Consider the following 15,883-nt stretch of genomic DNA (forward strand, 5'->3'; position numbering starts at 1 on the left):
TATTGCATTGGCAACTCTGTGAGGGACCCTAATTGAGTTTGTGTGGTTTGGGTTTAAGAACAGACAATAGTTTCTAGTGCATTGTCAGCTGACAACAAGTACAGTACTTATTAAAAAAACGTGTCAATTTCCTTGTTTAACAAACCGCACCGCAAGCTAACGGTTTCGTCCTTCCTTATGATTCAAGTGCGACGCTCCTTTCCCGGGCAAAGCCCCTGAACCTGATTTGGATTCAGCCATGCAGAGTTTGAATAGGGTCGCTGAGAAAATGCATTGTCGGGGTTTCTCCAGTTCCGCCCCGCAACATGCATAACGGCGTATCGGCCAGTGAGAGCGGAGCGCTGTGGTTGAGAATGTTTATGTGGAGTGCTGGGTTAGGGTTCCGCCCACCGAGGTATCTCTGATCGCAGGGCAGACAGGCAGAGTGTAAAATGGCGCACAGCTGTCGGTGGCGGTTCCCCGCTCGGCCCGGAGGGAGCAGCAACTCCGGTACCGGGAGGAGAGCGGGCCGAATCAGGGTTACTGCCTCTCTGCGGAGTGTCACGGGAGCCCACCCCAACGCAGCCGGGCTCGGACCCGGGTTTGATGCTGCACTACAGGTCTCTTCGGTTATCGGGAGCAACCTGCAGAAATTTCGGGATGTTTTGGGGGAATCGAGTGACTCGAGCAGCGGGGAGGTAAGCACAGGACAGGACCGGAGCAGCCCGATGGTTCCCCGGGAGCATCTGTTAGACTGGGGAGCCGTTTCTTAACGTTTCGGACGAAGAGCGAAAGGGTTACTCTCTGCCCAAATCATCTATCCTCTCTCCCTACCGTTAAGTGTGGCTATGAGCAAACTTGTCATTTCCAGGATGCTCAGTTAACTTTGAGTTGGTTGTGTGGCCTTACAACTATCCAATAAACGTGTGTTATAACGTTAACTTTAGTTAGAAACAACGCCAAACTGGTATCAGATGTTTGGTCTCAACAGTCCTGCTGGAAAGAAAGTTTTCTTCTCCTCCTCGGTGGAGTGAGGACAGGCTACATCCACACTAGTTTGGATGCACTGGTGCTAACGTCGGTCTGCTAGCCCCATCAAAACACTGGAGAAACCCTGGTGTTATCTTGTAACTTAAAACATACAAGTGAACACATAGCAGATAATACTGGCGCATTAAGTGACGAACGCTCACTGTGTTACTAAGCAGTTACAACTGGTTTAGTGGTTAACGTTAGCTGCTTGACATTAGCTTGACGTGAAGCCTTGTTTCCTTCAAATTCATCAACACTGTAAAAGTTAACGTCCTGTATTAGCATTAATATTAATTCCCTAAGGTAAAATAGTATTTATGGGGTCTGTGTTTATCATAGCGACGTCTCCTCGTGGTGTAATAGCACAGGACCTTCAAGATGTAGCGTGTAATATGTTTGAAAACAAGACATATCAACTTGAAGGAGAGAGGTGAGAGTATTGTGGTTTGTAACTAGCTAACGTGAACTTAGCGTCTGTCTGCAACGTCTCCGAGGAACGGATGTTCATTATTTACACTACGTTCAACCAGATTTATATTGGCAAAGCTTAATACCAGCTAATTAGCTTGGTATCCAACGTTTATAAACATGAGCTCAAGGGGGCTGTCTGTCTGCAGCGAGGTGTCAACCTTTCCGGCGGGGCTCGGCTAACATAGCTGATTGGTTAGCTCGCAGGCTAGCTGTCTACATGTCACTGCTAAAATTACACCATCATTCTTCTGTCGTGCGCGGTGTTAAAAGTTCCATGTTCGCTCGGGGATGTTGCAGTGTTTGCCTCCAGCGAGCATATTGCTGAAGTAGCGGGTGAAAGCATCGTAAGAAAAGTTGGCGGAGCTCATACACTAAACTAAATCATTTCCATTGCTGTTTAGTGTTAAGCTAGGACAGCTACCATGCTACGCCACGCTAGCCATTGGGGCTATTGCTGATGCATAGGAAAATGGGAGGTGGACATGTTTTCCCCTTCTCTACACAGCCAGCACGTCGCTAGTACCAAAATAATATCGGGTTTATAATGCTTGGAGATGACGTCTCAAACGCAGCCACATACTAAAAATCACTCTCTTCGCCGTTGAAGTGCTAGTAACAGCATATCGATAGGGTTTGTTGTGTGAATTCGCTTCGTTTTTATCAGAGGACTTCAGGCTTGCTAGTGACAGTGCGCATGAAGGGCTGGCTACAATAACAACGAGCCCCTTCTTGACGGACCGTGTGATGTGGGGGTGTGTTCGCCTTAGCGAACTACCATCTTCCTTCTCCATGATGAGCAGCATGCGTTCATTGCAGTGGGAGTACACTGTGTGGGGATGTTTACCACCAGCTCTAGTGCTCCTAGTATGAGCACAGCTTGTTTGGTTGAAGCACAGCAGTATTTACATGCATATACTAGTTAGGCATTTAGCTCTGTTTCTCAAAAAAAATCTGAACTCATGCTTGAATTTGTACATACATTTTGAATCGTATTTAAAGGTCATAATAGCTCCTATTATAGTGTAGCAGTCTGACTGATTAATTTTAACATTGGCGTTTCATGATATTCTGGAGAAAAATTCATTTTACTTTTAAATTTTATATTTGTGAACTGCTTCTGAAGTAACTAGGGGTACCACTGATCTTTTATTCCTAAATACTGACAATTATTGAGTATAGCAGTGTTTTGTGATGTGTGGAGACTAACTGGAACTTAAATTGTGTGGAAGGTGCAGACACAGTATGGTGGTTTCATTGATTTTGAAGTACATTTGTACTTTCAATCCATGATTTATGGTGCCAAGAATCTTATGTTTTACTTGAAATGTCAGTTTTGTGTTCAACTGTCTTTTTAAGATTTTTGACTCCCTCCCACCCCTACTTTGAAAGACTGACTGTGGATTAGAGTATAACATTATTTGAGATGTGTAGAGACAGACTGGACCATAAAATCCATGCGCAACTTGAATCATATGAAGAGAGTGGACACAGCCAACGTTTATGTACATTTGTGCTTTACATCACAGCTTCTCTCTGTAGAAATATTTTATGTGATATATATATATATAATTTTATGTGAAACATCATCCTTGTAGGCAACTGGCACCTCCTCTTGTGAGTGAGAGTACAGCAGTATTTGGGATGTGTGGCAACAGGCTGGACCAGAAAATCCCCATGGAACCTGAAGCCTATGGAAGATGCAGACACAGCATGGTGATTTCATTGAGAGGCAGTGTTGTGCCTGTCTGGCTAGACCAGGGCAGGATTGTTCAGACTCACTGCAGCCTGCTGAGCTCACAGGGCGACCCTGAACAGAGCGCCAGCCGGACACTTGGCCACCCCTCCTTCCTCCATCCAGGCAGAAAGACCCAAATCCACTTCAGACACACACACAGCCCCCGTGTGAGAGGCAGAGCAACTTTTCTTCTGACAGCTGCCACTTTGGAATGGATTACTAAGCCTATTGCGGTTGCTCAAAAGAGTGCTTGTTAGGTGTTGCTGTCCAAATGAAGGCATTTGTTAGCTTTTGTGTGTGTGGGGGGAATTCATTTTCTTGATCCGGCCAAATCGCCATTGCTTGTTTTGGCTGTTTGAGTTCGGTCCATGTTGACTTCTATGAAATGTGTGACCTTATCACCCCCATTACCAAAACCTCAACCCCAACCTCACAAACCACCTGATCAGACTTTGCGGTCATTCCTCCCTTATGTTCTTGTTTCAAAATATCTTGCCTTCTGCTGCATCCATTCCACTCACACATTATTACCGATGTTTAATCAGTCATACAAAAGTGCAGCTGAATAGATGTATCAACCCAAATGTCTATTTGCCTCACTGGTTTGAGAGAAATAGTGTGTTTGAGCGGAAGGGGCTTTAGTCCAGCAGGTGTTTGGCCTATTTAAATGGAAGACCCCCCCCCCCTACTCAGCTTACCCATCCCCGAGACAGCGTGTGGATTGGAGCAGGAAGCTTTGTGTCTGCTTTTATTCTAGCTCTCACAAAGTGCGGGCGGCTGAAAGAGCACAGGCAAGGATATCAAAGGGTGCGGGGCGACCCCCACCCACCCCCCTCCCAACGGGACAACGCTGGGAGGAGAATTAGTCACAGACCCTCCCATCCATGGCTTTATTCTGCTACAGCAGAATGCTTTCGGAGTTGCCTGACTGGGAGAAAGGCGGCAATTGTGTCGCCTTTCTTACTCTTTGTGTGTGTGTGTGTGTGTGTGTGTGTGTGTGTAGGGGTAGGGGTAGGGGTGTCCCTCAGACTTTATGTCCCTTATTGCACTCAGGAGTAGGCGTGTCTTCTTTGTCTTTATTTTGATTAGAACTTCAATTCACGCTGCCTGCTTGGATGGGTAGTGGGGTGTGTGTGTCCGTGGGTGCCTGCCAGCCTGGTGTGTGTGTGTGTGTGTGTGTGTGTGTGTGTGTGTGTGTGTGTGTGTGTGTGTGTGTGTGTGTGTGTGTGAGAGAGAGAGCGAGAGAGACACCATGCACACATGCCAATCAGTCTGTTTGTCTTTGTCCATTGACTGTCTTTTGTCTCCCTACGTGCGAGGTGTAGGAAGAGGAGGCATCTTGCCTTTAGAAAGTGTTTGTTTTGGTCTGTGTGCTGTCGAGCAGATGTGAAACAGTTGCGACACTTGAAAAAAACAAATGTCCACCTTTTGCTTGGGGCTGACAGGGGTCATAAAGCACTACCACAGTGTAATTCACTCTGGTGCAGGAAACAAGATGTTTTAATAGGTGACTAAGACCGGACCTTAAACTTAAATGGCCTTTTGACATTACTGTATTATTTGCTTAATAGTATTTGTGGGAGCATTTATGGAAATTCCTCTGTGGCGGTTTTGAAGAGATGTGTCATCAGAGGGGGCATATAGGAGTATGAGCTCATCGCTAATTTACATTCCAGGAAGGGATGAGGCATAGTGTCCGTACAGTAAATCCAAGAGGAAAGCTTCCTGCAATGTGTCAAGAAAATGTTGTTTTCACTTCCATAGAGGTGTCAGACTGACTGATGAGGTCCTCACGTGAAAACTTACACATCTATTTGACGTCCCTCTCCTCACTCAAAGTCACATTCCATTCCCCCTTTACCTCCTCATTACTTGTACTGATGTTTTTCTGTTTTAAAATGAGACTTTAAACTCAGCTCATTTCTTTTTGTAGTACTTTGATGCATCAGGTCACAGTGGCTCTAATTCGTGCATTTGTTATCAAGGGATGCTTGTGATGTTGGTGGTCTATGAATGTAAGGTTATTTGGATTTCACATTCTTTGTGTCTTGCTGTTAATAAGGGTGCAACATATAGGGAGGTGTGGCAGTTTGGGTGTGGGTGAGGCACATGTCACATTACTGTCTTGTCTGGGATTTCAATCTAGCTCATTTGTCGCATAACTCCGTTTCTCTCCCAGTCTTAAATGTTTGCCCTGAGAAAGACTAACAATTGTGGGACAAAAAGTCTAGATTGTGCTTTCTTTGTTCGTTGCTTTTAGATGACTGCACATTTAAACAGCTAAAGTGTTCCATGAACATGAGGGGTGTGAACTATGTGCATAATCAGGTCCATAGACAAATCAATACCAGAAAAAGAATCTGCTGGTTAAATGGTATGAGTCAATATTGTTCACTGTGTTATAACACAACGGTGTGCACAAGTAGTGGTTAGTGTATTCAATAAGATCTTGATGGCTGTGGTCGATTTGCTTGCTGCAAAATGTGGTAACTGTTTTATCAGTGTTGTGTATTGTTAAATTTCTCCTTGAAAGAAAGGACTGTACAGAGTTTGTGTTTTGAACCACTTACTACCACTAGCTTGGGTATACTATTATTTTACAGGGTCGTGTTTTGTTTGCGTATTTAAAAAAAATAACTCTAATCATTAGATTATTTTGACTGATATTGCGATATAATTTGCAATTCTAGGGGGAATGATCATTTTACATCATTGTTCTCATTTTCATTGAAAAACATTGAGTTGATTGAGTGATATTTGCGGGGATCTGTACCAAACAAAGATGTTTTCTAGAATATGTGTAGCCCAGCATATCTCTTACATAGTACAAAAAATAGAAAGTAGATACCAAAAAAATGACGACTGACATTACATCTTATGTGATGTCAATTGGTAATTAATATTGTTGACCCTGAATACCTATGTCTTAATCACGATTACAGCATGGTTAACAATTAACCATTCCACTTCTACTCAGAGACCAGAGGTGAACCAAGATCCAGCGACTGTACACCCATCCACTTCCCAACCTTCAGACCATCAGTTTTCACTCTGCTTTATGCTTTAACAGCCGCTACTTCCTTAATGTGGCTGGTGATTGCAAATTAGTTTCATATCAAGATAATTTGTTGGGGACATGGTCGACTGAGCACGATAAGCGTCGCGTTTATTTTTGTGAACTTGTTCTCTTATCCGCTTCCGTTATTTAGTCTGTTTTTATTCCTCCTTTACCCCTAAATTATGGTCTTTTTGTGATGCATTACAGCTTTTGTGTGCTTTCACTAATGAGGACTAACATAGGTGGTTTGAATTAATCTTAATTAATCTTAGTGTGTGATTCAAAGTAACTAATTTAAAATGAGGATGCATTTCAAAAGCCACTTGTTAAGCAAGGAATAACCTTTCTAGATTAAAGCCTGGTTTAAACTCTGCCTGGGAAACTGGTCCCTAATCTGCAGCCCATCGTCTAAAATCAGTTTGATTTCTTTTAAATACTGTCTTGAAATGCAGTAAAAGTCCCAGAAGCTTTCTCGGTGTGCGGTTGTGTTGTCAAAATGATAGAGACTTATACCTCAAACCAAATTCACATCCGTCATATAAGTTTCAGGGACAGTCCCTTGTGCCTTCTGAAAATGATAATGTTACTTCCACAATGAATCAGATTGGTTTCTGTCTTTAAGTGTTTTATATCAAGTCATTTATGCTTTGTTCAGTTTAGATGAGATGTGACAGAGCGGCAGGAAGTAAAACTGCTCAGGTTCTCGTGGCGAGAGCGACAGCAAAAGCCAGCGAAGATGAAGAAGAATGTGAACGGTTGTGTTCAGAAACACACTTGTACGCGTCTCAGCTCAAGACATGAAATAAAAGGGAGGAAAGACAAACTCGGGTCTTTCTAGTAACCGTTTTATCCCCTGCATGTTGCAAGGCAAGGTAGTACGTGAACCTCACCTTGCTGGTCTACGACAGTGTTTGTTTACTTCTTGAAGTTACCTCCCTGCACCTGTCCTACTGTTGAGCTCGCAGTGAACCTTGTGTTTCACATGCCGCTGCTCTGTGCTCGGCAGCCAGTGGGCGGGAAGCGAGCGAGCGAGCAATAAATGAGTGATTGAATATGTGTTTGGGAGCATGGTAGCGAACAGGAATAAGGGGGAGGATAAGGGAGCCTTGTCGTGTGTGGGAGGCCTGTTTAGATTGGGATTTGCTAAGCTTCTGCATGAACATGTTGAAACCTCAAACCTCTTTCATCCTCAGTGCTCCCAGGAGACGGCCACGCTCCCCCTCTTGTTGATGGTGTATGTGGTCAAGATGCTGCTTCCTTGTGTCTTTTTTCCTCTCTCCTCTTCACCCTCCTCCCACAGCCCTCCTCCTTTCCTCACTCTTGTTTGCTTGCTTGCTTGCTTGCCTTGCCCGTGCTCCCCTCCCCCGCATATTCACTCCTGTGTTCTGCTTGTTTACATCTTCACGCACGCAGGGGGTGTGTGTTTTTTTCTCTCTAAACGTGTGTGTTTGTGCGTGTGCGTGTGTGTGCGTGTGTGTGTCTGTGTGTGTGTCTGTGTCTGTGTCTGTGTTTGTGTCTGCATGTACACGAACCTGTGCGGTCCTCTCTATGCACTTGCCTCTAGAAAAGCGTGTTGTGATGTCATTGACTGCTACTCGCACTATCACAGCGAGTCAGAGCCGTCCGTTGGTGCCCCGCCTTCCCCCACCCACCTGCCCCCCAGCTCTGCAACAACACCAACCAAAGAGCAGCAGCTTGCTCAGACAGGAGAGGATGCTGGTATTACTGGGAGGAGAGAGAAGCGAAAGGAGAGGAAGAGTGGAGGATGCTCAGATTAGTATTTCCTGCCAGGATAAGCAGCAGAATTGACTGTCTGTTAATGTTGTTTGTTTATATGTACAAAAGATGAAAGAGACAGTTTTGTAGCACGCATTAGTGGTTTTTATATTTCTTAATTAGATTCCACAGTGTGTGTGTGTGTGTGTGTGTGTGTGTGTGTGTGTGTGTGTGTGTGTGTGTGTGTGTGTGTTTCAGACACATATATGTGTCAGTTTTTCACATTGTGATGTGTCTGACTCTTAGCTGGTGCAAATCACTTTGCATGTAGTCATGTGCAATACACACACTTGCGTGGACTCCACTTGGGTAGCAGCAGCTGCTCTACAAACTGGGCCAACGAGACCTCAACTGCATCCCCACACGCTGCTATAAATAAACATGATGAAATGACATACTCACCTCCACTGTTAAACACACACACTGATTTGCAAGAAGTAGTGGCACAGAGAAGATAGTGAAGAAGATGTTAATCATCCTCTAGTGATTTCTCTGTTACACGTCTTAAGGCTTTACGGAGGCATGAGAGGAAGGATTGATGTGCAGTCTGTACATATTACATTGCAGTTGCATACATACTTGAACCACCACCATTGAAATTAAGTTGCAAAGAAGAGTATCACATGATTGTAATACAATAAGTAAAATATGAAGTACAATATATAAAGAGCTAAACATCTGCTTGCATTTGTTTTTGGAATATAAAATGTGTTGGTTTTTTTGATGTGTAAGAACGTGGCACTTCATGGCTCACAGCCTGTTAAGATGCCAGATTAGGTTCTCAGATGCTTTTTGACACATTGTAAGACCCAGTGCAAGACATGGCGCCCGAAAAATGGGTAATGAGTCTTTTAGGGTGTTCCTTCAATATGTTTTATCGGACTTGTTGTAAAGGAATAATGCCTAAGCTCCCTTTCACGCGAAGACATGTTCAGGAAAACTTTGAACTGGGAGTCAGTTTAATGGATGGGACTCACGGTGTAGTGGTGTTTTTTTTTGTGTGTAATAAAAAGGTGGCAAATGTTGAAAATGGATCAGCTTTTGAGACAAAATCAGACTGGGTGCCACTTTTGTGAGAATTGGAGGAAAATATTGCCAGCTACTTGATCAAAGAATTGAATGAAATTTGGTATAGACCTTCAGAGGACAACTTGATGTCTTTGGAGTCACCGTTTTACTGAACTAACAGGCTTCTTGGAGATAAATTATAACATTAGCATGGTAATGTGGAAAATGTTAGCTCATTATCATGCAAACGAGTTAATATACTAGACGTTAATAGATGATGCTAACATGTTATCTGTGTGTCAGCATCCAACAGTGGGCATGTTAACATGTTAGCAGGCTAGCTTGTTAGAACTAAAAAGGCTGTGTTAACTAAAGCTAAGACTGAGGAAAGTTTAACCAAGGCTGAGACAAGATCCATCCTCTAGTGCCACCCTCTAGCCACACTTTTTTGTCTCACTAGTGGAAAAGACATAAGCTCATGTGTAATGAGCCTTAAAGCAATAGCAATGCAACAATCCCACCTTGAACAGGCTGTATTAAAGGAGCTTTTGTATGACCAACCACCTTAGCGTTTTACATTTCCCTCAGGGAGCAGGAACGATGTGCAACGTGTTAGTCACCCAGTAAGATCTGGTTGTTTGCAAAACTATGTGTTGTGGTTTAAGCCTTCTCCAACTTGCTGGCATGTCATCCCAAAAGCCAGAGAAACATGAGAGCACCAGAGTTAACCAGCAGGCGAAAGTGAGATTGAGTACATCATCATAGCCTTGAAGTCTTACTTCAAAAATGACTGAATGAAGTGTTGCACATTTAGGCCAACTGACAATTATGAACTATGATGGATGCTTTAAATTCAACCTGTTACAACCATTGCTTCTTCTTTTAATGTTAGCATTACATACGTGTATTGTGCAGTTGTATGGTCACAAAATATTGATTTTTTTCTTTTTCTTTTTTCTTTTTTTGTAGGAAGAAGCATTTGTAGGATTTGGAACGGTCACTGAGCAGAAAAGAATACAGAGCCCCTCAACAACTTCTTCAGGTAAAGTTTCTGAAAAATAACTTGAGATGCCTGTGTTTGTACAAGTTGTCTATATGTAATGATTCCATGGTAAATAAATGTCCTCTGTTTTGTTCTCTCTTTTATCAGCTGGCCCACCCATACAGGAGAAGAAACCCAGAGGCCGTCCTCCACGGGCCCTGACTGCACAGAAAGCTGCTGCAAGTTTACCTTCCCCCTCCTCCTATCCCTCCCCCACACACACGAAACCTGAGGGCCCTGAAAGGCCAGCTGACAAGGTGAAAAGGCTGCCTGGGAGGCCACCTGGCACAGGGGAAAAGAGAAGAGGTCGACCTCCGTCTTCAAGTAGCAAGAAAGCTTGGAGTATAGGCAGCCATGCAGCAGGGGAGGACAGTAGGCAGGCTGGGTCTGAGTTGGGCATGGACACAGAGGAGGAGAAGGACAGAAAGGGTGCCAAGAGGATGCCACTTGGCTCTGCTCAACCACATGACACTGAGACAAAGCTTCCCAAAGGTGGGCGGGGTGAATCCAAAGTTACCCACCTGAAGAGGCTGAAAGCGACTAAACTCGCCCCGCTCAAGTCACGGCTCAAGACTTTGCCTGGTGTACCCCGACGCAGACGTGGGCGACCGCCCTCAGCTGAGCGTCTCAAAGCTGAGGCGGCAGCTGCTGCTGCTGCTGCTGCTGCCGCCCAGCTGTCTACCTCTGTTGAATGTGGGGAAGGGAAACATAAGGTCTTTAGGGTCAGAGGAGGAGATAGAGGCTCAGAACCACACACTCCTCAGCAGCCCATGCTGAGTGATGTGGATGGTGCTGAGGACCAGGACTCTTCCAATCCACCTGCCTCCCCTTCTCCTTCTAAGCCAGGCAAGACAGTGGGCCTCAGAAAAAGCCCTCGCCATAGAAAGCCTGTCAGAATTGTCCCCTCTTCTAAGCGCACTGATGCAACCATCGCTAAACAGCTGCTGCAGCGTGCTAAGAAAGGCGCGCAGAAGCGACTGGAGAAAGAAGCTGTGGCCATCGGAGGTAATGGGGCAGGGACCATTGAAGCTGGCATCAGGAAGACCCAACTGAAGAACATCAGGCAGTTCATTATGCCTGTGGTCAGCACTGTCTCGCTTCGCATCATCAAAACCCCCAAGCGCTTCATTGAAGATGAGGGCAGCTTTGGAGCCCCGCCACCCCATATAAAGATGGCACGGTTAGAAACAACCCCCTCATCTGTCTCCACATCTGCCCAACCAACCTCCACCATCTCCTCTTCCCCCTCTCCTGTACTGGTCTCCTCTACACTTGCTGTTACCAGCACTGGAAACACTGCTCCAATTGACTCCCTACCCCCTCCTCCACCTCCTGCCCCAAACACCAGTGTTCCTTCAACGGCTGCTAGTCTACTCAACAGCAACACCAACAGCGCCGCCAACGGCCGATTTAGCAGTAGCGCAGCATCTTGCGGCTCAAGCGCTGTGTCGCAGCATTCCTCCCAGCTCTCCTCTGCAGAGTCTTCCAGGTCCAGCAGCCCCAGCTTGGATGACTCATCATGCGACTCCCAGGCTTCTGAGGCCACACAGGCTTTGTCAGAGCCAGAGGATCACTCTCCGTCCTCGCAGGGAGAGAGGGAGGCCAACCTGTTGCACACCTCGCGGCCTCCGTCTCCTCCCTCTGAGCCAGAGCCGGAGCATGTGTTAGCAGAGAGGAGTCGACGAGGACGGAGAGGACAGGGGGTCGGCCGGGGAAATCAGAGCCAGCGGGTGAGAGAGACTCTCACCACTGGGGCTAAAAAGCCTATCATCAGCCCACCAACAGGAGTGCTGATGTCCTCCTCAGCGCTTATAAATTCCCAGCAAGCTTCATCCACAGCCTCCTCCTCTTCTTCACCTCCACCTCCCCCACTCCTCACCCCTCCACAGCCTCCACAGTCAGCTTCCTCCAATACAGCTGCTATCAGCGAACACCACTCGCAGTCACCTTGGATGTCTCACCCCCTGCCTCAATTCCTGTCTGGGCCGTCAGTGCTGTCCAGCTTGTCAGACAAACGAAGCCGCTCAATTCTGAGAGAGCCCACCTTCCGTTGGACGTCCCTGTCCCACCCTGAGCAGCAGTACTTTTCCTCAGCTAAATATGCCAAGGAGGGCCTCATCCGCAAGCCCATATTTGACAACTTCCGTCCTCCCCCTCTCACAGCTGAAGATGTGGGTCTGTTGCCACAAGGTGTTAGTGGAGCAGGAGGAGCTGGTCAGTTCCCTGCACCAGGCAGCGGGGCAGGAACAGGGACTCGTCTATTTGCCCCTCTTCACCAACACAGCCACCACCAACACTCATCTTCATCCCGCTTTGATGCGCCACTCCAGAAGCGCAGCCCGTTGCTTCGTGCTCCACGCTTTACACCCAGTGAGGCCCACTCTCGGATATTTGAGTCCGTTACCCTGCATTCATCTTCCGGAAGCAGCCCTGGCTCTCTCTCTCCGCACCAGACGTCCTCGAGCTCCAGCAGAAGCTCGCGACGCAGGAGACGGCTGGTCCCGGGAGCACCACGTTGCCATCCACGGTCTCCTTCCCACTCAATGACCAGACGCAGCAGCCAAATAGGAGGCCAGATGTCTGTGGGGAAAAGCTCCTCTGACATGTCTGTGCTGGCAGGCTCTGTCTCCAGTAGTAACCCCGGCTCTTTGCCAGGGGTTTCTGCAAGTTCACTAGCCACTAGTGCCTTAACTGCTGCTCCGTTCAGCACATTCTCCACCGTATCCATGGGTCTGGCCTCACAAGGGACACCTGATAGCAGGAGAGGGGCTGCTGGAAACCAACCTCCTTTGTCAACTACATCATCCTCTTCTTCCCCACTTTTCTCTATCTTTCCTTCCAGTGCCCAGGACACGGGGCGAGGAGCTGGGAAAGGAGGTAAAGAAAAAAGCTTGTCAGCTCCCCAGGAACCTGCTTCAAAGGAAAAAGAAAGGGATTCAGAGAAAAACAGAGAGAAAGAAAAGGAGAATAAGAGGGAAGTGAGGAAGGATTTGGAGAAAAGAAGCAAGGTTTCTACACCAGATGGCTCCCCCAATGTACCTTCCAGTCTGTTTACTGTGGATGGGAGGGACTCAGAAGATGCTCTTTTATCTCTGGCTCCAAAAAAGACTCCAGGGAGAAAGAAATCGACGTCAGTTGACACGGTTTCTGACACTGCTTCCTCAGACGTGCGTGGGCTCCATTCCACTGTCCCTGTGTCCATTGCTAAGGGGCGTCTATCTAAGAAAGGCAGAACCTCTGAGAAAGGAGCAGAGATTGAGGATGGGGAAAAGGAGAAAGAGAAACAAAGTACTCCTAGCCAGCAGACAGCAAGCCTTCCAGGGCAGCCAGGCAGACAACAGCTCCCTGTCTCCTCTCTTGGATCAATGTTGGCACAAGCAGAGAAACAGCCTGTGACCGACAAGCGGGTTGTTGGACTACTGAAGAAGGCCAAGGCCCAGCTCTTTGAGATCAAGAAGAGTAAGCTGAAGCCTGCAGACCAGACCAAGGTCCAGGTCAGTGTTTATGTTCACGTCTTGCCTTCGTAGTCATTGTGTCCCCCAAACAAAAAGCTTCTCTGTTTTTCTCATTCTCATTATATAGCTACAAGCAAGAGACTTTATAATGATGCTATGAATATTTGCTATAAATAGATATCTGTGTTTGTACTCAGAGTGAAACTTGATAATAGGAAAGTCCCACAGAGGGTGTTACTCAAGGGGAATTCTGTTAGCTTCATACATTATGCAGAAAGCAGCACAGGTTGAAAGTATTGTCCTTTGAACAGAATATCTCTTCTTCTTCTCTTCTTCTACTGTTAATCTGAAGACAAGATGGTTATAGGCAGTCATTGGAAGATTTTCAGTAGAAAAATTCCCTGTCCCAGTTAAACTCATCACAGCCTCAGCCCAACCTCTATAACTGGCAGTACCCATCCCTCCTCCTCTGCCATCTTATCATCATCATTATTATTAGACATTGTCCATACATAAGAGTTTAATATTTTATTTGGTTGTCTTTTATGAAACACGCTCTTCAAATATCTATTTCACTTTTTGTGGTGATGTGTGCTCGTGAACAGGGTCAGGAGAGTGACTCGTCAGAGACCTCAGTCCGCGGTCCACGCATCAAGCATGTATGTCGTCGTGCAGCTGTGGCTCTTGGCCGTAACAGGGCGGTGTTCCCCGACGACATGCCCACACTTAGTGCCTTGCCCTGGGAGGAGAGAGAGAAGATCCTATCTTCCATGGGGAATGATGGTGAGGCAAACTCAACTTACCTCTCATTTTGCATCTGGATTACAGCCTCTGGGTTTGGCTGTTAACGTTTATTAACTCGTCAATGTGGAGATAGTAATATAATGAATAATAATCCACAGCCTGAGCATGATATTGGACTTGGAATACACATTTAACAGAATTGCAAGATGTTATAAGTCAACAGGTCAATAGGTCACACTTATACTCACAATTTTAATGATAGCAGCACAGGAAAAAATTATAAATAAGAACTGGTAAAAACTCATACACCAATTACACATTATCAGAAGTATCAGGCCACTTTACACAACACTTGCCTATTCTAAGTATTGGTTTGGTTAGTTCCACTGCTCACCATAGACATCAGGATTCAATGTAAAGCACTCTGATGACTTACAGAACAGTCTGAGCTGAGTGTTTGTTATTTATGCCACAACATCTGTTGGAGTCCTGAAAAAGTTCTGCAGCATGCGGTGATGACAGACTGATCACAAGAGCAGAGAAATCCAGTCATCAATGAGAGCACAAGTACACAGTGAAGTGGTGATGGAAGGAGCAGAGTTTGGCTGCCCTGTTCCTGCTATTTTGACTGCTTTCATGCCATGTTGGAACATGTGAATGTTAGAGGACCTGATGTCAGTGACATATCTAACTCAGTGATATCATTCCCGTGTTTGCATGGTTAATTAAACTGAGCGTGAACTGCGTTTTAGACAAGCTCCTGGATGTCTCACATTATAGTGTGTGTGATATAGGGGATGCATTAAAATGTATTTTAAAATAAAGGTATTTAGTTTCTATTGAAACAATACCTACTGTTCACACAGCTGAGAAAAAAACATAAAAGCCTTCTTTTTGACTCACTTAATTTAGATTTAGCCTATTTTTGAGCTGTCCATTATGCAACGGAAAGAGTGTAACCTAGAGGAGATTGTTGAAATATTAGATAGACCGTCAAGTGCCGTCATGTTTAAAACAAGCCCTAATCCAAGGTTTACATTTATGAAATTATTTGGTGAATCGGATCCGTTTTATTCTTTTATGATGCTGTAAATGTGAGATGCTTAAATGTGCTTAGCAACAATATGAAAAGGACTTTTTTACTGTGCTTTTTCTGACCTGCCCCAAAAGCTTTTCAATGTCGTTAACCCTGGTGATTTGAGTAAATACTGTAATATTGTGCATCAGTAATGATGATATCTATCTATGATGCATGTCCTCTTACAGACAAGTCATCAGTAGCAGGCTCCGAGGAGGCAGAGCCTCAGTCCCCTCCGATAAAGCCACGGGAAACACGGCAAAAGGCTGTTCAAGAAGCTCCTCCTAAGAAGGGCCGTCGGTCGCGGCGCTGTGGCCAATGTTCAGGCTGCCAGGTTCCAGAAGATTGCGGTGTCTGTACCAACTGTCTCGACAAGCCTAAATTTGGAGGACGAAACATTAAAAAGCAATGCTGCAAGTGAGTGTTTGCCACAATAGATTATTGTAATTCTTAATTCTTGAATAATATTTCAACAAAAACATTTTAATGGAACATGGCTGAATTT

At 45.6% G+C, this 15,883-nt stretch overlaps 1 protein-coding gene across 1 annotated transcript in view; it reads left to right on the forward strand.

Annotated features, from left to right (window-relative positions):
• Positions 1–431: 431 nt before the first annotated feature.
• The window catches only part of kmt2a (lysine (K)-specific methyltransferase 2A), a 40,530-nt gene continuing 25,078 nt past the window's right edge, over positions 432–15,883 (forward strand). The window contains exons 1-5 of the mRNA XM_046072886.1: positions 432–677; positions 10,029–10,101; positions 10,210–13,595; positions 14,162–14,339; positions 15,567–15,795. Coding sequence (XP_045928842.1) covers positions 432–677; positions 10,029–10,101; positions 10,210–13,595; positions 14,162–14,339; positions 15,567–15,795 — 4,112 coding nt within the window. The remainder of the gene's footprint in view (positions 678–10,028; positions 10,102–10,209; positions 13,596–14,161; positions 14,340–15,566; positions 15,796–15,883) is intronic.

The sequence above is a fragment of the Micropterus dolomieu genome, linkage group LG17, assembly GCF_021292245.1.
Source record: "Micropterus dolomieu isolate WLL.071019.BEF.003 ecotype Adirondacks linkage group LG17, ASM2129224v1, whole genome shotgun sequence".
NCBI classification, from domain to species: domain Eukaryota; kingdom Metazoa; phylum Chordata; class Actinopteri; order Centrarchiformes; family Centrarchidae; genus Micropterus; species Micropterus dolomieu.